Source organism: Trichoplusia ni, chromosome 15, assembly GCF_003590095.1.
Source record: "Trichoplusia ni isolate ovarian cell line Hi5 chromosome 15, tn1, whole genome shotgun sequence".
Taxonomy (NCBI): Eukaryota; Metazoa; Arthropoda; class Insecta; order Lepidoptera; family Noctuidae; genus Trichoplusia; species Trichoplusia ni.
Window position 1 is genome coordinate 4,123,040 of NC_039492.1, and position 22,272 is coordinate 4,145,311.

General features: G+C 33.5%; 1 protein-coding gene across 2 annotated transcripts in view; it reads right to left on the reverse strand.

Annotated features, from left to right (window-relative positions):
• LOC113501221 (protein Wnt-6-like) overlaps positions 1-14,041 on the reverse strand; it is a 33,836-nt gene extending 19,795 nt beyond the window's left edge. Inside the window, exons 1-2 of one of the 2 annotated variants that reach the window (XM_026882293.1) lie at positions 14,005-14,041; positions 13,692-13,786 (exon numbers count right to left, since the gene is read on the reverse strand). In XM_026882293.1, coding sequence (XP_026738094.1) covers positions 13,692-13,753 — 62 coding nt within the window. In that variant the 5' untranslated portion in view covers positions 13,754-13,786; positions 14,005-14,041. The other variant, XM_026882292.1, reaches the window with a different exon arrangement.
• Between the last annotated feature and the right edge of the window lie 8,231 nt (positions 14,042-22,272).

Sequence of the window (22,272 nt, forward strand, 5' to 3'; positions counted from 1 at the left end):
TAGGTGTGTTTGTAAGCTCAAACCCCGAAAAATAGTTGAACGACTGGAAAGTCTAAAAATATATTGCATTTTAGTGCGCGTGTGCTAAAATGTCGTGTTTTTTAAGCAGTTGGAAAAGATTTATAAAGTTTGTGTTATTGAAATTAAATTTAACATTTTTAAGGAGATTTAAACATTTTTAAAGTTGCTGTGGCCCATGCTGATTGAATATGCATTATTCTATTTATAGATAAGTAATTAATAGTCTCTGAAGTTTCATACTTTTTTCGCATTAACTATATAATTCGCAACATCGCGACCCAAGTACCGTTACGAAATACGTCACCGAACGGTTTCAAATTTATTTTGGCTACAATTTAGGTGTTTCTAACACCAGGATCCTATCTCCTAAAACAAAGACTACAATACCAAAATTAAACCCTATTCGTTACAAATTAGAGTACAATTTCGATGTCTTCGCTTAATGGAGTTTTGCCAAGCTGACGACACACCTCTGTAAATCCAGACGAATAAATTAACTGTGATAAGTTGTATGTCAATTAATTATTCTTCAAAGTCCCATCTGGTGTGTCTGACTGAATGCTAGGAAGTGGTTTCGTATAATGATACCAGTCCAACTGACACGTCGCAAGCAATTGGCGTAGGAAATTAATAAACAATCAACGGTCTTCTTTATGAACTGTCTTGATATTATCAAAGGATTGGTATACGTGAGTCATGTTATATGAAAAACATTATTTTGAGTGGGAAACTGCGATCAACATTTGATATAATTGGACTCCTAGGTTTACCTAGTTGTTATTTCGTTTAAATGGAAAGTTTAATTAAAGTGAGTTACGTGAGTTTATTATAGACGAATCTATCTCAGGATTGTTGATTTTAACATAAAATAGTTGTCATTGGGTCCCACCATTGTTTTAATCGTAGATACAATAAGCTTAGTATATTTGTCGTTGTGTACCTACTAGTTGATAGATTTATGGAATATTTTTTTAAGATTAAAGCTCCTTAATGTATATTTTAATGTAGCCTCTTTTGTTCTAATTTTATACATGAATTTTGCTCTTTTTTTTCACTCGCTTACACCTTTGCAGATCAGATGCATAAACAGAAAAATTTATGAACTTAAGTATTGTAAGATAGCAATTCGATTCCAGATTTGGATTACTCTATAGTCTGCCTTTAGTGTATAAATAGTAGATGGATACTTCTATAGTCCGTCTTTTAAAATAGGTCAAATCCGAATATGGCTTTCGAAGTGATGTGAAAGATCATAAACATTGATTTTTAACTGGTCTCAAAAATACAACTAACGAAAAGCAAACTAGCATCAGTTTTGAAACTTCAATAATTGGCCTGCATATTAAATTATCTTAAGTACTTCAACCCAAATTAGCCGGTTTTGAAGTCTCCCTACATTAAGGAATTAAACAGGACGGTCCAATTCATCAGCTGTCACATAAATTGGGCGATGACGTACGGATAGACAGTTAGTTTAACCATGACCTATGTCAACAATGAAGTTGGCACGCAGTCCTGTCCTATAGATATTTGCGGCTAACTGCCCCGAGATTTATACGAGTATGTAATTGTTTATTGGCCCCAAATTATTTTGTAGCTAGTTAACATGAATTACTGTTGACTGGCCTGTTGGTCGAGTGGTAAGTGACCCTGACTGCTACACCGGAGTTCGTGGGTTCGATTCCCTCCGAGCACAAATGTTTGTGTGATGAGCACGATCATTTGTTCGGTGTCTGTGTGTGATTTATCTATATTGTTTACGTATTTAGAAATATATATGTATGTTTATCATAATATAAGCTTTGCTTGTATTGATACTAGATGGAGTTGTGTCAAAGTTGTGGAATTTTATTACTATAACTGTTTTAGTCGTCAATGTTTGATGGACGTCATAAATGAGCTGAACTTTGGACAATCATGCGTCTAGTAGTGTAAAGTTTCAATGTACGGTAATATCATTTGGCATTTCAGTTTAAAATGATTCAAATTTAACTTTTCTACAGGCCGTAGACAGACAGTTACGGTTACCAATAACTTTTTAAAAACTTTTTGCATTAGGTACACTTTAATCTTAATTCTCTTCAAGAATGATAAATCAGAATTAAATAGTTAAATACACGTTGTGTGTTTTCCTTGCAATGTAACGTAGGACCTGTACAATTCAATTAACAAAATCTTTCTCCAACAACCAAAAACAGATGTTTCCCCAAAACTAATATTCTTCCAAATATTTTATATTTTCAGGGTGCAACAGACCCCAGCTTGCGCTCGTGGGTTAACCATCTCTCAGGAAGAGGCCTATTCAGCAAGGGTGACAATGAATGACAGTGTTTGCGGACACCGGGCGAGGCGCTAACGCGCGACTTCGACGCGATTAGCGGCCGCATGACGACTTAACTGTAAACATTATTACCATTACTAAACGTATAGAATTCACGAAATAACTTCAACCTTTATGTCATACGTAATAAGGTCTATTTAAAGAGGTTGTCAACCTTCATACTAGATCGTTCTGTCACTGTATGTGAGCAAACACTTTTAAAAGTTTATGTGGTTATGAGCAGTGTTGTCGCAAGGTTTTAGCGGTCGCATCATGGACTCTCATGGCGGGTTCGACATGTAACACTGTTTGCTATGTCGTTAAAATTGGGTCTGAGTCCGTCCAGTAACCATTGTTAGTCCGTTTTACGCTTTCGAAAGTGTTGTGAGATGTAAATGTTGTGTGTGCTTTCGATATTCTGTGATTTGAACGTCTTTTATGGGTTTATAAATTGTTACTTCTGAATTGGATTTTTATATAAAAAAATGTGTAAGAACACATTTTAAGTACCGATTGCTATGATACAATTTGTACCTTTTAATTTTCCAGGTAATAATTAAAAGCACAGCAAACTACTTAGGTAATATACGCTTATAACCAATACCTTATCATAGTCTTAATTCAGAATCAAAAACGTCCGAGTAAATACTAATAATACGTTCTAAAGACTGATCATAAAAACTGATTCAAAAACGATTTCAATGCTTTTCATTGGAATTACATTTTAAACGCTTATCAAAAACTATTCTGAACCACTTTATTTATCTGTAGTAGGCGGGTTGTACGAAAGAGAGCACTTACTGAACTTCGTTCTGAGCCAATTCGTCATCTTGTGGATTTTAGCGCTGCAGTAGTTTGTGTCAATCCATAATGGACTGGATGCGATAATTGGTGAAATACTACGCACAATGACGCACGCCGTCCTCTTAATAATACTGCGCAAAGACTATAAAATTGACGCAGATGTGATACGCGTAGAAAGTGGCAGTTGTATACAAGATATGAAATTGAATTGTTATGGAATTGGTATTTTATTAATGCAGTTCTTATAAGCGATGCTACACTGCTTGCTGCTACTTTCTGCTCTCTAAAAAATTATAAAAAAATCATTTGTATGTGATGATTAAATGATTATAAAACAAATAAGAATGAGAGCGATAATACGATACTCAAAATTTAAAGCAAGTAAAATTGATTACTGAAAATATTGTAACCTAATTTGAAGATACGCCTAAAGCTTTTATGTAGAACCTTTTCAAACTGAAAGATTCAAACTTCTTGTACCTACTAGCCGAATGCAAGAAACTCGTCTGGAATGCCAGTCATATATTTCAGCGAAGGAAAACTCAACAAATTAACAGTACATAGTCAACAGTACCTAATAACAATATTAATATATTGTAGCCATCCCACTTCGGATCACAGGACCTTTCCCATATCTATTTCTCTCATATGACCGTTTGACTGGTAAAAAAAATAATATTATTTTACCTACTTCCCCATCTGTTCTGCCTCAGCCACAAGCGTCGGGTAGTTAGCGGTGGGCCGCTAAGCGCACTGCAAACGTGTGCCGGTGGCAGTGTGACAGGGCATCGCACCGAGTGCTAAATGAACTAGTTTCATATGCACCGGTATGCTGCTTCGTTTTTTATCGTGTAGGTAAAATTGGGAGGTGTAGTGTCGATTGACTGTCGTGTCTGTTCTGAGTTTATAATTTGTTAGTGTTTGATGATATTCTGACAATTCAAATTTATAAGAAAGGCAAAGAAGGAGTCGAAACACAAAACATGCTGAACATGATGTTGATAAGAGTAAATTTCGGATTTTCGACTTAAATAGGAAAGAAAATACTTTTCTAGAAAATAAACAGGGGTGTTGGTATATTATTTTGATGGACCTAATAGCAATTAACGAAAATAATTAATATCTCAAATATCATAATGAAAACCATAACCTTCATTTTAAGGGTTGTCGCACTGTCAATGAAGTATGTGTTCATATCCCTCAATTTTATCGAAAGGAAATGAAAACCATATTACTTAAATATCACTGTCGCTCCATCAGTTACGACGTTGTGTCTCAAGACCATAATCGCTAAACAGTTAAAATGTTCACAGATGATTTGTTTCCATTGTTTCCATACCTAACAATAAAAACAAAAAATTGAGCATCGCTTTATATTTTTTAGCATAGTTAGTACAGAACGAAACACTCGGCAACATTCGTCGACTCGCACTTTACCAGTTTCGTTTAAAACATTATAAGGTACCTTTTTGTACAATTTAAATGTAATTCAATTATCCAAGTAGGTACGCCCATTGGATAATTTATCTATTATAATAATTTAAGAAATTTGCACCTGACAAGCGATCAGGCCACTCCATTATAGTGTAATCGAAGTGTCATTATAGTAATAATTTTATTAGTCGCCTACGATAGGCGCTTGCAGAACAAAAACTTGGAGATAATGTATGTGTTTAGATTTAATGTAATTATCTTAGTTCTTACTGGGGCAGCGGTTAACAGTTTTTTTAGTCTTACAACGGGATCAGAGTTTTGTTCCGTGGGAGGCAGAAATCTTAAATCAGAAAATCGAATCTAATTTGAAGGAAAATCGTTGGGATGATATTTTCTGAAAATGGAAGTGTCAATATCTTTCAGTTCAATAAAGCACAAAAAATAAGTTCATTACTAGAGCTTTTATATTTAAGTTCTACGAAGTGTGAGTCGTACACTACCGACACTGTTGGTTCCGAACAAATTTGCTAAGAAAATAAAATGAGAAACCAAATGTATAACGTAGTAACGTTGTTTAACCCTTATTTTTTTAACAGAAATGCATAATAAATGAAAATTTTAACACAATTCATGCGATTCAGCCCGGTGACAGACAGACCGCCAGTAGAGCCTGCGAAATAGTGTTCCATTTTACCATTTTGGCAAGTAACTCTAAAAAAAAGAAAATTCAATTAAAACTCTATTACTATAATCATACGCTCTTAATTCATTTCAACTCATACAAGACATAAAACAAAAGAACTGGAAGCAAAACAAAGACCAAACAAAAACTATTGTTAGTATAATTTCCAACAAAATCAATCCTAAAATAATGCAGACGAATCTCTCTAGACTAAGTCCAATACTGATTGAAAGCGTAATAATAAACACAACGCCAATTAAAACTAACTCCACTGTATATGATGAATAGAATCTGTTTTGTATCACAATTTTTCTCGCGCTCTATGAGATTGCGTCAGTAAAATTCTGATGAAATCGATCAGTAGTAGACGAGGATGCAGGAAACGTATTAGAAACAATGGAGAGAAAAAATAAATAAGAAAAGAATTTTGTTTTTCCAAAATTCTAGAAATCGTCAGATCTTTTCGGGGAATGAGAATGGATTTTCAAGAAAATTGGAGAATTGTTTTGTTTAGATTCAAACTCTATTGATAGGGCCAGTGAGACTCTACTTAAAGAAAAACTTTCACTTTTATATTGACGGGAGTGTCGATGGCTACTTTGTCTCAGTAGAAAATCAGGTCTTCTTGGTTCTCATTAATTATATTCTAGTAAATACAAACTTATAGCTGCAATCTTGTGTTTTCATTCATTCATCAATATTAAAGTTTCTTCAATTTTCAATTCTTTATTGTCAGTTTCCATATCTACATAATATACTTTCTCATTTTCTGTTGTTTTTCAATGCTCACGTTTTATTTTCCATAATCGTTTTGTTAATGATGTCTTGTGTTTAAAACATAAATATAAAATTACCTTGTAAAATATTTCTCTTTTCTAAATGAATGGCATACAAATTGTAGTCGTTCAGTATGGATTGCGTAAACGGTAAAATAAGCATTCTCTGTTTTTCTTGAGCTTAAATCAACAGCTTCGCTCTAAACTGTATAGAAAGTCGGTGCTATCGAAGTAACGCATCTTAGCAGGTACCGCACTGTGATCGTCTAAGATCTTTGACTGTAGCTTTAGCTATGAGTCTTTAGCAATCTCTACATTCTAGATTTTACAAGCGATAGAATAAACGACTTGATAAAAACACTTGATTCAAATTTCCTGTCACGAAAATTTAAACAATAGATGAAATTGGTAGATAACAGATAAAAAGGTCAACTAACTATGAAATTTCATTACTTCTACCAAATTAAACATTAGTGTAGATAGCATTAGGTTTAAATCAACCTCTACCAAGTGACGTCACGCGATCCATTTATATCTATGACACTCAATTAATTTTACTATGTACCGCTTACTCTGGAAGGCAGTATAATGGCCATAAATAAACAATTAAATCGAATTGATACATTAAATTAATACAGTTTTGTTATGATTATAGTAACAGTGAATGGTCACCGGACAGGTGGTTTTATCCGACATCGAGACTAGATTTATAACGTAATTAATTTATTTACTTCGCATTAAACTAGCTACTAACTCTACAATCAACTGTTAAGGGGCAGAATGTTATCGGCTACGGCCTTCCGGATCGAACCCGGGGAGATAAATTATCTGATCTCAACGGGCTTAGGAATATACTTTTAATAAGTACTCGTTTAGCAGTTAAGGTGGAACATAATATTGTATCTACAATGTATGGTAAACTAGCAGCACTTGTTAATGTTTTACTCTCTTTAATGCTGAATTATAGTAATTACTAACTTTACAATGTATTATCAGACAAGTTAATTACTGTTATTGGACTTAACTTTCAATTTTATGTCCAATGAGCAAGATACCAACCGAAGAAATAGATATTTAAAAAAAAAAATAACTTGAAATTTGTGGAAATCATGTTCCACGATACAGCTAATTACTAACTCAAACAATAGATTTGTAATAAAACAAACCTTAGCCTTAAGTAATATAATAAACACGGTAATATCCGCTTTTGAAACCGTCGCGCAGTCAAAACATTCGGATACCGGTTACTAAACGACAATAAAACTTGATAGATAACCCTCTGTCAGATATCTACAAGTCTATACATGTCTAATTGGTATATATATACTCGATAGTATCGTCAATGATGGCAAGCAGATCTTTAAGTTGAATGAATCCGTTTGGCGTTCCACAGGGTGGTGTTCTTGGATCTTTGAAGATTACACTCCTTTCATCAAAGCCTGACAATCTTAGTTGCAACTAAGCTGAATGTTCATAAATATCATTTTAACAAGTGTAAGTATCATCGATTAGTGAATGTAGGCGATTAAAACAATCTCTTCTTAACTTATCCAAACAATATAACAGTAGAATAAAAACATATTTAATTAGACTATACTACAGTAACAATATAGACAAGGAAGTAAGAATAAATATTTCTTTATTCAGTAATGTAGCTTTAGCTCTTACATTCTTGTAGGCATTCTTGGTAAGTATGAAAACCTGCTTGCTTGTTCACAACCTCGCGTAAACTTAGCAAGCTTCCTTCAAGCTTACCACATCATATGAATATATTATGCTAATTAATTACAGTCTAAGTAGATGTAATAACACCTATTTTTATCTCGCCACACATTTATCAACATTAACACGTAGATACAAAAATGTAATTAACGTTGGTTACCCGTTTTGTAAGAATGACGTGGGCGAATGAATTCCGAACTCCTACATATGAAACTAATAGATATCGACATTTATATTTAAGTAGTGTATCTAATTTAACGCATCATTAAGTAAATTGTAACGGGTATAAGTAGACTGGTCCCAGTCCGACTTCCGAATACCATCGGCACGCGAGAACATTGACATATTATTTATTAGTATTGGATTTTTATGATTTATCAAACAATTTAGAGATTCCAAACTGTATTTTTGTATCGACATCTTTATAGTCGAAACTGTTATTTTCGAATAAGGTAAGGTTGGTTTCGATTTTCTGAGGAAAGAAAGCGATGGTAGTGCAGGTCTACGATTGTTAATTATAAGTGAGTGTCTTTATGTATTTAGTAAGATCGGTAAGACTTGATTTTGAAATGTGATTTTTTAACAATTGAAAAGAATACTAGAACCGCAGAATGAATACAGTTAAACGGGCAAGAACGCAACTTCTATCAATTTAAGTATTATCCTCTCCTGCCTACTTCAGTTATAAATCTCACCATCATACCTCGAACCACGTGGCACTTGCATGTTAAAACAGGTTTATAAAATATTTGTACACCAGTAGAAAAATCACTCAACTTCGATTTGTTTAAACACCACCAACTGTAAGCTGCTCGTTTATTATATTTAAGCCTAACTTCACAACGATAATTAAGTTAATCCCGTGCAAAATCCATTTATAACTTTGAAACTTGAATTAACGCTACCTACCAATTTATTTGAAAATAATCGACGTTAGTGGCAGCAAAAAATCATTTATGAAGTCAATATTTTCTCCGTTGGAACATTAACATCAATCCATCAAAGCCTGGGGACTTTCAAATTGCTAAAATTGAGTCATTCCTCACAATTATGGCGTGTTCGGTTCACATCAGAGTTTGGACGTCCCATCAAACCCTTGCTGACTTGCCGTCCCCCTATAAAAGAATTTTGGGTGAGAAAATGTTCCCATTAACGAAAAACAGCAGATTTCGTTTCCAAAATCGATATTGGTATCGAAAAACTATTCGTAAAAAACAAAGGCTGCTTTACAAAAATTATTAAATATTTAAACACAACCTAACAATCACCTCGCAACATAAAACAAAAGACGACGTACGAGTAGATAAAAAACCTTCTATAAATAAAAACTCCAATATCATAAATCTAATATTTTTCACGCCAGCTATGACTTTATTAGTCTCCGAACATATTATTACGTTCAATAAATAAATTATTTCTCGAATATTTATTACCGAATAATGCCAACAAATAATAATATGCAGCTCAGTTATGAACGCACCGTTGCGTTTGCGCATCGATTTTTGTTGGTCGTGTACGAGGCTCCTAATTTAAGTCGTGGCTTGATTAATTGCAAATTAAAGTCCCCAGCGCGGTGGTGCTTGTCGAATATGACTTTATTGAATTTCGAGGCAAGTGATTAATGTGGTCAATAACTAAATTATTATTATGGCGATAAAGTTTTGTTATTTAATGTTATTGTTGCTACAACTTGTTTGTGTGGTCTTCGCATCGATTGGGAATAAGTATGACTGTATAATGCGTGCATCGGGCAACATTATTTGTGCATAAGGAATAATTAAAAGCCTTTGTTTCGTGTATTCAAATCTTTGTTACAAGCATAATTAACGCTAATATTACTGACCGAAGAACCTGGGGCCTAACCTTGGGGCTAGGATAACTGCCAGCGTTTTCATAAGACGGGTCGAACGTCAAATCATAGCGTATCATAGTTCAAATATTATTATACTAGTACTTAAATTACTGTATTATCAAAAATATTAACATTTAAATAAGTATTTAATAGTTGACTTACTCACTTAATGTATAAAACCTCTTTTCTCTGAAATTACAAACCTTTTAATATGAAACAGTTGTGTGAATAAGAACTATCTTTTCTGGATTATAACAGTGATTCAAACGAGAGGGAAAGTTCTTTGATGTGCCTTCAGATATGAGACAAAAGGAAAAGTTGAACCTTATTATAAGGATATATATTATATTTTACTAAAAAGAAGGTTACAATAGTTACTGGTACACCTCGAAGTCACTTATATAGATACGTATGACTCGAATTTAATCTGTCAAACTTTAAGCTAAAGTTGATCGTCTTCTCCTAATACTGACACACTCTGTTACTTTTGTATGGGTACAAACCACGCACTGTGAAAATACGAAGACCTTGTATCATAAATTTTCAATTTTTGCATTAGTATAATCAGATGTATTTTATAATGTATTGTGTATTGATTAACCCTTAACTCACAATAATTATCTATTCATCAATATTTTACTGCAGAGTAATATTAAGTTAAATGTGCGACAGTTAACTGGTCTTGTGGGAAATCGTTATATGTTAACTATTTGTCTAAGTACTTAATTATTAATAATAAAGATCAATTATATCAGTCATGCACGAGTACACCAAAGACAGCTGGAATTGTAACCGAGTTGAAAAGTTTGCCATGACCGACATTGGTCAAGGAGGTATAATTATATATTGGCATAATATTAGAAGATAGTATACACTATGACATTACGAGATAAAATTAAAAATACCCAACAGTCACAATTTTACTCCCCACAACTTTTGAATGGTTCGACTAATTTATACCAACCATTTCTAAGAATAAACCTGTGAAACAAAATAAACTTAATTGAAATCGTACAATCTATTCGGGAACTATGATGCCACAGAAGGACAGTTATAACGTCCTTCCTTTGCGTCGGACGTTAAAAATACAATTTTAAACTATTTTTATATAACCTTACAACGATTACAGTATTATTCCATAAACCTCTTTTATGCCTCTACTTCTTTCTTTGCCTCCCTTGGATAAATCAGCAGGTATACATAGTATCATTAAACACCAAGATTTCATCGGATATACCAAGCAATCCTGTCGGGATGACCTTTAAATATTTCTTCATGTAAAATTAAAAGATGCCAAGGTTTTCATCAATTACCACTTAAAATGCCTATCCATTTCATTTTCATACTCAAATCTAATATTTTGTCCATTTGCGGGTAGCTGTGAAGTCGCTGAGTCGTGATTATTTATATGACAGCCTTCTCAGTAAGAAAGTTCTGTAGGCTTTGGACGTTTATCATTCTTTGACGCATCGCTATTCGCTTCTCACACTAGTCTTGTCAGTTCTTGAGATTTTTTTTTCAAAACTTTTTTATATTTAGTAGTGCCATAAAATGGTGTAGAGAAAAGTTTAATTTGACGTCACGTGACGTCGTTTTCTTCAAGTTTTAAACAAATAAGAATCTGGAAACGTTGGTGATGTTATTACTTTCTTTTTTTTCACATAAGGTTGTCAACAGCTAGTCAAAGCTTCTTAGATACGAGGCCAAAATTTAATTTTTGAATAAATTGTTTTTTCTTGAAAGTTCATTCTTATGACAGTATTCATAATATTACTAGGGCCTCTACACGCTTTATATCAAGTAAATAATATATTTCTTATCCTCTGCAAGTACTGCAAATTATAAAGATAAGATAATAAATACTGCATACTAGATTAATGTCGTTGCAATTTGATTGCCTTTACTATATAATTGAGTGGGGTTAAGTCATATGATCCCAATCCGTCATTTCACTCTCAGTAATTGACAAATCGGTTGAATGGTTGTCGATTTCTTCAATAGCCTATCAGTAGATACTGAAAATTTATAATGGAAGGAAAGATCGAAAGCTATTTTTTGGATTAATAATAATAACAACTGCTGTAAAAGCCAGGGGCACTGAGCAAATGATTATTGTATGTGAAAAAGTTAATAAGTATTGAGAAATATAAATGCTCTTTTGAATTAAGTGATGTATGATGTTAAATTTATTTCGAAATTCAATGGAACTAGTGAGGAAAAATCTTTACAATTATATTTGGTCATTTATAGATGATGCAGTCAATTCATATTTAGTTTCGTTGAAAGTGAAAGTGAAAATTATGATCAGAAGCAAAATCTTTAGTGTCTCGACTTTCTTTGGATCTTTTAAAAGCTTAAGCTTAATAGATAGTCTAGCTAATAGATCATCGAGGTACTGGTTTACTGTTAACCAAAGTCCTTGTTCAAGAGAGTGTCCAATTACAACCATTACATTTAATTTACTTTGTAGTTACTGGTCTGTCTCATACTTGTTTCTAATGCTTAATTACTGCTTCAGGGCCCCGATTTTGTTATTTTACAATGGCCGATGAACGAATGGCAATTGCATTAAATTTTAAATTCTTCCTATTCTCTTAAGCATTAAGACAATAATTGGAACTTTATTGTATTAACCTTGAGTTAAGCGTCCCGCACTGAATTTCCAATTATTGTGTAGAAAAATGCTTAAGAGAAAACGAAAATTTTAGGCCAAATTTCATTCATTCATCGGCCATTTTAAATAGGAGAGTTGGGCCCAGAACCAGACACTGATATTGTCTAAGAATGTAGATATAAAACACATATAATATGATTAAAAAATCATATTGGGATTGACATTAGGTTAACAAATAAAAAAGTAGTCCAATGGAACAAAAAACAATTGAAATTTATTTAATAAATTAAAAGTAATTTATAGACAAAAGATCCATAGGTCCCGCAGCTGATATTAGGCTTTGAAACACAGCTGTTTGACGTATATGACCATAAAACTCAACTATTAAGCGGTGAGTAAAATGAGAAATACCTAAGTTCTTAATCAATAAATGTATGCAGATTAAAAATAAAAAAAAATACTTCAATAACACTTGAAATAGTTACTAACCACATCGTCGATTACTATAATGACGTTGAATCCTTTAATAATTGATAAAAGCAACTATTTATCAAATTACACAATATGTTATTGCATATATCACATTAAAATAATGAATGACTGGAACTCGTTAAGATATCCTGTCTTTGAATATGTGCACTAATTGTTATAAAAGCAAATTACTAATAGGAGAGGTGATATTTTCCGTTTTTGTTTCAATGTATGTAATATACTTAAGTAAATGTGTAATAATGGATACTTTTGTGTTGGAAACATAAATTAATCAAATTGCAGAGAATATGAGTGATGCGTGACGTCATATCTGTGTATCAATTTTGCCAAATCGTTACGTCACAAGCCCCCTCTCCTAAACTTTAAAGCAGTTTGTCTTGGATAATTTTTATTCTTCAGATAAAGGAAAAACACGTGTCTATATTTCATATTTATCTTTATGACGAACTAAAGTTTCTTTCTAATAACAAGTCATCAGCCCTTTTTAAAACGTATTATTTTGCCTTAAAGATCGCTTGTTACTAAGAGAAATTCAAAATTCGCTTAACCTCAAAAAGCTTTGAAAAGGAGGGTTTTTGTCTTTAACAGCGCTGTATTAATGCCTTGTGCAGACACATTTCATTTTCTAATAACAATGCAAATGTAAGATTCTTTATGATCCACTGTTATTAGCTAGCTAAGAATGAGAATGTATTTACAAATTAACAACATATTATTTCTTACGCCATTTTATTCCCCATATATTATCTTGAGACGCTAAACTGACATAAGGAACAAATTAATGATTTCTCTAACAAAAACACGAAGGAAACACTCGGAGAGGATCGACAAAAACTTCAAATAAACACAAATCAGCTGTTTAGGCTCACGATTCTTATTGATTTCCATTGTCCTGTCAGTTCGGAAGCGTTTGCACTACGGCAGTGATTATTTTCGTATGAATTAGTTTATATTAGAGGAATCCGGGTACTCACCACCAGGAGTCGGTGATGGGCGCGAGCAGCAGCAAACAGGCGGCGATGACAACAGGCCGCATCGCTCGACGGACATCACTGCCCCAACGTCTTGTCTGTAACCATGTCGAGACAACAAAAAAAAGCACCCAAAAAACCCTTTAGTCCGAAACTCGCTCCATTTCAATTCTCTAAACGTTTTGATTTGTTTTTATGTTATTTTTTTGTGTAGAGAACGAAGTGCGTTCGATTTTTCTAAAGAGTTCCGAAATTTCGCGGCGTGTCGTGCGTGGATCCCTGTCGGTGGGAGATCGCGACGCGGACTGACGCTCACCTGGGCTCACCCCGCCGCACGCGCACCGCCAAACGATTTTCGCGCTATTTTGGCTAAGATTTTAGCAGATTAGGCTTCGCGTGATTAGCGATATGAAGGTGGGGATATGAATTTGTTAAATTAACGACGTGTGTGGGCGATGCAATATATTATCTCTGATGCAGCATTAATTAATACTTTCAACTGTTAATAATCCAGTTTAACAGTTATCATGTAGTCAATGTTAGTTTAATGGGTTTATAAATAGGTTTTACGATTGTATTAATAGGATAAATGGATTAAGAAACAAGTGCATATTTTTCGGAGCGCTGCACAGCTGTTTAACTTTCCATAGGGCAGCGCTAATACGAACCAGACATTGCCTGATTCCGAGTGATGGACAGTGAGAAGCGTTCGGAACACATTCTATAATTAGTATACACGTGCGAAACTCTAATTGTGTTAAACAAACAATCTCGTGTACCTACACCTGGCGTTTCTGTTCTCGGCGATATGACATTAAAAAATCAACTAAATTTATGTTGCGGATATTCCGTAATTAGAATTCTTTGGTAATTACATCATTGTGAGTACAATTTGTCTTAGAGACATGGTTGTATGGATATTCAATTAAGTTTTTTTTAATAATTAGCGGCTTTTGGTCTCATATTGGACTATGTCAGTCCTATCGTACCCTAAATATACCTTGCCCTTATCTTAACACTATTTTACCAACTTATAGACTAAAATATCTGCTTTAGACCAAGGCTGTGACAGCATACTCTGATAAATACCTAAGACCAATCGGATTATTTTAAGCTCATCTATCCCAGCTCTTGATTTGACTCACTCCACCAATATCTGATACACATATTCACCACATTCTTCACAATTTGGACGAGAGTTTACTTTTTTCGATCGTAAACATGATCATGGTAGAGTTTACTCTAGAAAAACAATTGAAGCGTAATTTGCGCCTTTTATTACACCATTAAAGTAAGAAGCGCACATAATTATAAACAATTGTGTATTTATTACGGTACTCGTATTTCGTATCGTGGCGTTTTATTGACTTTGCGATAAATTGTTGAAGTGTTTTCACCAAGATGTATTATAAAAAGGCTATAAAAATGTTAATATTGATTTTTAATGGTAATAAAACATGAAATTCGCTTTTTGCAGGCGTTTGCATGTAGCTGTATTATTTAATCTTATTGTCACGTTTTACAAAGCGAACTGTTTTCATGAGTTTATTATTTCGCTACAAAATGAGCCTATTCAACATGGTAATCAAAGTGCTATCAGGTCTTTTCCACTAATTTAGTGAAAAAGAGTACATTTGGTTACAATCGTAAATCCTGAAGTTACTGGACTAGCAAAGGCCCTCCATACTTGAAGTATTATTTCAGTAAAATACTTGGAGTGCTTGATCCTATGACCGGCCAGTCTCATTCTGCACGTACTATCCAACCGCGCTCGCTTTTTGTTTCGCGGCCCGCTCGACTCGCCCGAGCCGTATAATCGGCTGAACGATTAGCAAACCTCAAACCTCTCTGAGGGTTCCGTATGAAGAGTCTGAAGATGTGTGGCATATAAATTTATTAGTTTCCATTGTCATTTTTTTTTGTCAACCACCGAAAAATGGACTATATCACTGCTGCTTAACCTCGATCTTTTGTTCTTTTTAACGACAGCCGAAATACAACATCTGTAAAAAAATAAACTGTCTAGCTTTCATGGTAGAATAGCAGAGAATAATAGGGTTTCGTTTGTAACCTTGAGGTACCTACGTAACGATGAAAGACAGAAATATATGAGTACGAAGTTTTTGAATACAAAGACACAATCAAGATCATTTCCAAACTGCAAAGCTGCAAATATTCTAGTTAGCGCTGCAGAAGACAGTAGCGGTGAAACAAAAAAGCAATTAATTTGGTTTCAAAACTGGTCAGATCTAATAAAAACTAACACGAAAAGACGAAGCTCAAAGATCTCATAAAGTTAATCGGTGTTATAGGACCAGATGTAACCCTTCACACAAATGAAACAACGCATATATCAAAGCCAGAGTAATATTTTACATCTCAGAACAAAAATCTTGGGAAACTGTGTCAAAAACCCAAAGCTCTGTTACTTTGAAGTCGACACGCCGACACTTTTAGGAAAAGTTCTTTTGTAAACTCAGTGTAAATAAACTTCAAATATTACATTGTTTAGTTAGCTAATTGATTAAAAATAAGCTTTCGTTTATCGTTACTGTTTTTTCTTTGTAGAGTTGATAAGATCGAGAGAAATAACTACTGCTGTTTAAATCGAACTAAGTAATTTAAGGGTATCTAGTATTCATTTTCGATCTTATAGACAAACTGTGTGTACTGTTTTGTCAGACCCTGTCCTAGCTTAGAGCATGTATGTATAAGTAAAAAATATTAAATAAAAAATTACTTAAATTAACCTCAAAGATGATAAATAGAATAAGATAACCTAGTTTTGTTTAAAAAACAATAAAAGTATTGAGATGTTGTAATACTGAAAATGTTCATAGTTAGAATGAAAGAGAAAAAGCTCAATTTTCATTCAATTACCTGAGAAACTTGTTTTTCCTCATTATCTAGTCTATAATATATCTCAAACCATCCAGTAAAGTGCGTGACGAGTCGCGGATTCGATCCTCGCGTAGTACAAGCGTTTGCGACATCCACGAATACTTATTCTGAGTCTGGGTGTTTTTGTGCTTGTGGTCTGAATATCGGTGAAATCCTCAGCGACATAAGGACATCATTATTTTTAAATAAACTCAAATTTGTTTTACAATGACACTTGTCACATACATAATACCCTTTCTGGGTTAAGCCAAAGTTAAAAGCTTTACGGTAAAACACTTCGGTCGTAAGTATTTGTTTCTAAATATTGTGACCATGGAACGTAGAAAATTGAATGGAAGTGCTGCAGTCAATGCGGCTACATAGTCGCTATCTCTGTCATCTGCGTCACATCCTACGATTACTTGAAAACCTTGCCACTTCCTCCTATTCCTCTATCTTGAGAATGCACAAGAAAGTTTGTTTTCATACACACAATACAAATAAATATGATAAAGTAAACACGTAAGTACATAGTTCATCATTTTTATGAATTTGCATTAGGAAATTTCAAACAAATTTGCAGTAAAAATAAATTGTTATAACCAAGCATTATAGCCAGACATTATGCTTGGACATGGATCTTTGCGAATTATTTTATGAACACTTTTCCATGTAGTGTTTCGCAGTTGCATTTTACATGCAAGAAAGGCCTTAAGACAATAGAATATGGATTTTTCTTGTGATTGAAGTAACGGTCGACTGTCTAGGTGCGACTCGACATAAGCAGTTAGGAGAAATTTAAGTGCTATTAAATAAATGAGTAAATTTGTGATCAATTAAGAGGATAAACTGACGATTGTTTTCTTTTTAAGATACCGTTTTGATAAGGAAATATTTAAGAAGACTAGCTGTCGTACTTACACTTAAAATCAATACATATCAATCTGACTGCTACTGCGATATCGTTGGAGGTAGGTGCTAAGAACATGTGCTTAATTTATTATCCCAGCGCAAATAAAATGCTGACAAAGTCGTTTTTTACATAAACACCATCCTGTATTGCGCACCCTTTACGTGTAAGACTGCTGTGCTTGCATTGCCAGGCCCGGAGAAGATAAGGATGCTTAGGTGATATGATTTTTTATAGTGATAGTAAACAAATCGATAAAAAACTAAATCATTCAATAAAAAAAAATTAAAGCCCATGTATTTAAATGTCCATTCAATTTTTATCAAAACCGGTCCAGTTTTCTTCATATTTGTCAATTTCATTGTCATCGGGTTTGAAGCTACCCTGAAAATTTGAGCCTGGTAGCTCATCGGGAAGTGCCTCAAAATTGAGGTGCAAAAATGTAACCGGAACGACAAACAAACAAGAAAGTGAGGGTACAAAAACGTGGGAAGTAAGTTATGATTAAAAACACAAAGATATTAGTGTTAACAAAAAATATCATAAGCATGAGTCTTGTCCGTTATCTTTCAATTCATTCATGAATCATAGTCTAGTTTGCCACTTTACCCGGAATAACTGTTACACTAGCAACTGAACTTATACCCACGAATACAAATAAGCTAATTATGTAAATACCGGGGTCCAATTATCAAAACCATAGTTGTCGAAAGAGGTGGGCGTATGCCTCCTAATAAGTGTCTCAGACTTCTTTTATAATTGACACCTTCTTGCTAACAATATTCGTTGTTTGTCTACTAGTAAGAGATAAATATGTTTTATATATAATAAACTGTGTTTGTTTAGCGTTTTCTTTTATGGTGATAAGTGCTAAGATTTTGTCATTAATTTCAAAATATGTGTTGAAGATTTATTGTTAGTCATTTGATGATTGGGTGTGGTATAAAGCTTTGAGGCTTTGGCTCAAACAGCGTCGTTATTTGCGACTGAATAAGGTTTATATTCGTAAATATTTCTTTATAAATAACATGCGAAGAAATTTCAGCTATTATTGTATGTAGTGGTTCTTTCTAATATTGAACAAGATATCAAATACGACAGTATTATTTTTGAAAACTGATACCCCATTATAAAACAGATCAAAAACAACATTTGTACTTACTTACCCCATAGTCCAAAAATAAATTATTCATTAATTAATAAACCGCAAATGAAAACTTAATTATTATAAATCAATAAAGCCGGCAGAACTTTGAATCGTGACGGAACCTGAAATGTATGGCCTGAATTACTTTAAAATATATTAAAGTAATACATTATGCTGTCAAGGGAACAAACTGACCTTTCTCAAACTTTCCCTTTTAACATCTTTCACCGCTACATATTGAGACCCACTTATAGCGCTAAAAGCCATACTAATTATGTAAAATTGACGTTAAGTTCTGCAACTTAATCAGTGATAACTTACTTCTGGGTTGGAAATAATTAAATCTGTATGATTTCCTGATTTTAATTACTAATATACTGCATTTCACACTATTACGCGCTGTTAACTGCGTTCTTCATCGACCTTTTTTTTTGGTTAGGCGGGGGATTCTACATGGACACCCACTTCCTCGGGAGAGGAAGCGGGTAGAGCTTACTGGCTAAACTCGAACCGCCGCCGTACTGACCGCGACGCGGCATCGTAGGCTTGGATTTAGTTATGTACGAAATCTCTTAAAATTCGAAGACGGTCCTAAAGTTTATGTAAAAAAATAAATATTTAAGTTCACTTTATAGTCGCTGATGAGCAGAAAAAAATATGACACTTAGTCAAAAATAATCTTGTCATTTTGTACAAGAGGCGTAGCGTTAATGGTAGAGAATAAATTACTCATACGCGACATATTATGCAACGCTGTACAAAATGTCCTTATTCCATCATATTATTATATTATAGAGGCGTAAAGCGTGAGCTAGTACCAAGAGACCCAGAACAGAAAATCGTGGAAGGATATGGGGGAAGAATTTGCCTGGCAGTGGGACACAGCTGACTAATTAAAAAAAAGTAGCGTGATAGTGCACTACACAACGTAGAGCGGCCTCTCTCTATCACAACTGCAATAACTTTAAGCGTATTCTATCTAACATATCTTAATAGTTAAGTTTAATAGCATAAGTAATTAGCGAAACAACCGGAATTACTATTTAATTTTATAATCTCAAATTTATATAAAGCTAAAGCTATCACTTCTGTAAAGAGAAAGATACCTATATCTGTGTACATAGCTGCGTCTCTTTCTTTTGTTGATAGCGTAGCACTAAGTTTTGTCGTCACAAACAATGAAATAAAAGGAAATTAAATCATTTAGTCTGTAAGCAAGAGAGACCATCATTTTTATATATTTTTTTGAGCGTCAGTCATTTCCTACCTGACTACCCTGAGAAAAAAATGCAAAGCGATACTGTTAGTGCTCTACAGGGGGTATAAAAGCAAGAGTGTATATTTTCACTAATTAATTATGCACCACGCCTTCATTACGACTCGCCGTTTTGTAATTGCATGTAATATCAGTACTCTATGCAACAATCCTGTTGCTGTGAAAGTATTGGTACATTAAAAGCGTGGATAAGCATAACGGGCATGTCTTGGGGCATTTACATATTCAAGTGTTATAGAGATAGGCCGTGATCTAAGTGTTTTAGAATTTTAATGTAGGCTAGTTGGATGTTCTATCGGATTTAACCTGTTAGGGAAATGTTATAATTTGAGTGGAGGATAGCCGAGTAAAGAAATTAACACAGAGTTTCGTAGTTAGTAGCATCTTAGTAAGATGCTATAATTGCTGTTTGACTAACTTTGATTTGTTTGCAGAATATGTTGTTCTTTTTTTAATTTCGAATTATTTTAATATTATAAGCGTGAAAACTTGTATGTATGGATTAATGATTGTTACTATTTCACGCAAAAACCATTGAACGGATTAGGATGCAATGTGGTACACAGATGGCCACACTGGCAAAACTAGTTAACTAATAAAAACATTTTATGTTTAATTGTTTACTACTTAATCGTAATGATTAAATGTGATGGTGTGGTAGCATTTAAACCAGAGGTTTTAAAGACAGTTATAACTTTATTCTAATCGAACTGTAGTTTGTTCCTCTGCAGTGCAACGATTATCCGATGCGACTTTTAAAATTAACAAGAATAGTAGATACATAATATTAAAAAAAAAACATTAAAAATAACTATAAATATCTTATTTAATAATGGAAGAGTTTAAGACCACCTGCAAAATGGTAGATTACATAAAACTTCAAATAAAGAAGATGCCATAAACCAAAAAAAGAAAAAGAAAACAATAACATTTCATCACTAAGGCGGTCTATACACAAACTCTACATTTCTCGGGCATTTCACACAGAGTCCACTCGTGACCGCAAACTAGCTCTCGAAACACAAACACATCAAGTGTGTACTTCACTTAAAACTAGTAAAACGATTCTGATGTCCAGTAGACCAACAAGACGTATAATTGACCGGCGTTAACTTAGAAACTCATTTGGGAAGGATATAAGGTTTAAATCTCACGGGTTTTTATGCCAAACTTACTTGTGAAGTGAAATAGTTTATTTTGTGAATAGAATAAATTATATATTTTTTAAGCTTTTTGGATTCGATATTTATATATTTTAGTAGGAAACTAGTTTATTCATAAGATAGCAAAATATGGAAATGTAAGTTTCAAAATTTATTTTCCAATTACCTTCACTTCATTTTTATTATATTCGGCAAATGTGTTAAAGTAAAATGATTAATCAATCAGTAGCGGATGGTAAAAACTTATACCTGCAAAAAAAATACTTTATTCTTTACGAAGTGTGACCAGCAGTTTCCTAGGTTTACCTGTTCCTATCCAGAAATTATATTTGCATCGGTGATGTGTCGCTAAACATTCATGGTATGGATTTATCCATCCAACATTCCAGTTTCCGTAGCACCACCTACCAGTTAATTAAAAAGCAAAATAAAAAGTATTATTTTTATTGTATCTGATAATCAGCCTCAATAAAAAATCAGCACCTTTGTATAAAAACAACGACAAATAATACTGGAACCATTAACATTTCACAGTCACAGACCACACATTATAAAAAAAAAATCTTCTCTTACTTCAAATGACATTCATAATTACATTATACTAAAGATAATCTCGTTACAAACCTCTGAGATAATTGCCAAGTTTAATTATCTACTTACTTATTTTTTAATAATTGAAACAACTGCATCATAAAACTCCATTGAGATACCAATAAAGTTTCTATTTGTGGTAAATAATAATGGCTTTATATTTCCTTGTTTTATTTTCAACCGACTTCTAAAAAAGGGGGTTCTCAATTCGTCTGTATTTTTTTTTTTATGTTTGTTGCCTCAGAAGTCAGAACTTCGGACTGGATGAACCGATTTTGCTTATTCCGTTATAAAATTTTCTCAATAGTTATTTCTTGAAATCAGATGTACTTATGTACTTTTATGCTGTTAAACATATTGTGTTGTTCGGTTTTATGAAGTTCTTACTTTGAACCCCGCGACACATCGCGCAGTGTCAGTTTAATCATAGCGACCTTCACCATTCGGCTTACCATGCAGTTAAACGCCGAGCAGCATACGTGAACTTTGTGTTTTCAGAAAAGAAACATTTTTCTCTAATAAATTAACTAATTGATAGTCCTAAACAGCCGTTCAATAAAATACAAACTGTATGGCGTGAATTGGCATGCAACTCAAGACAACAACACACTTTTTAC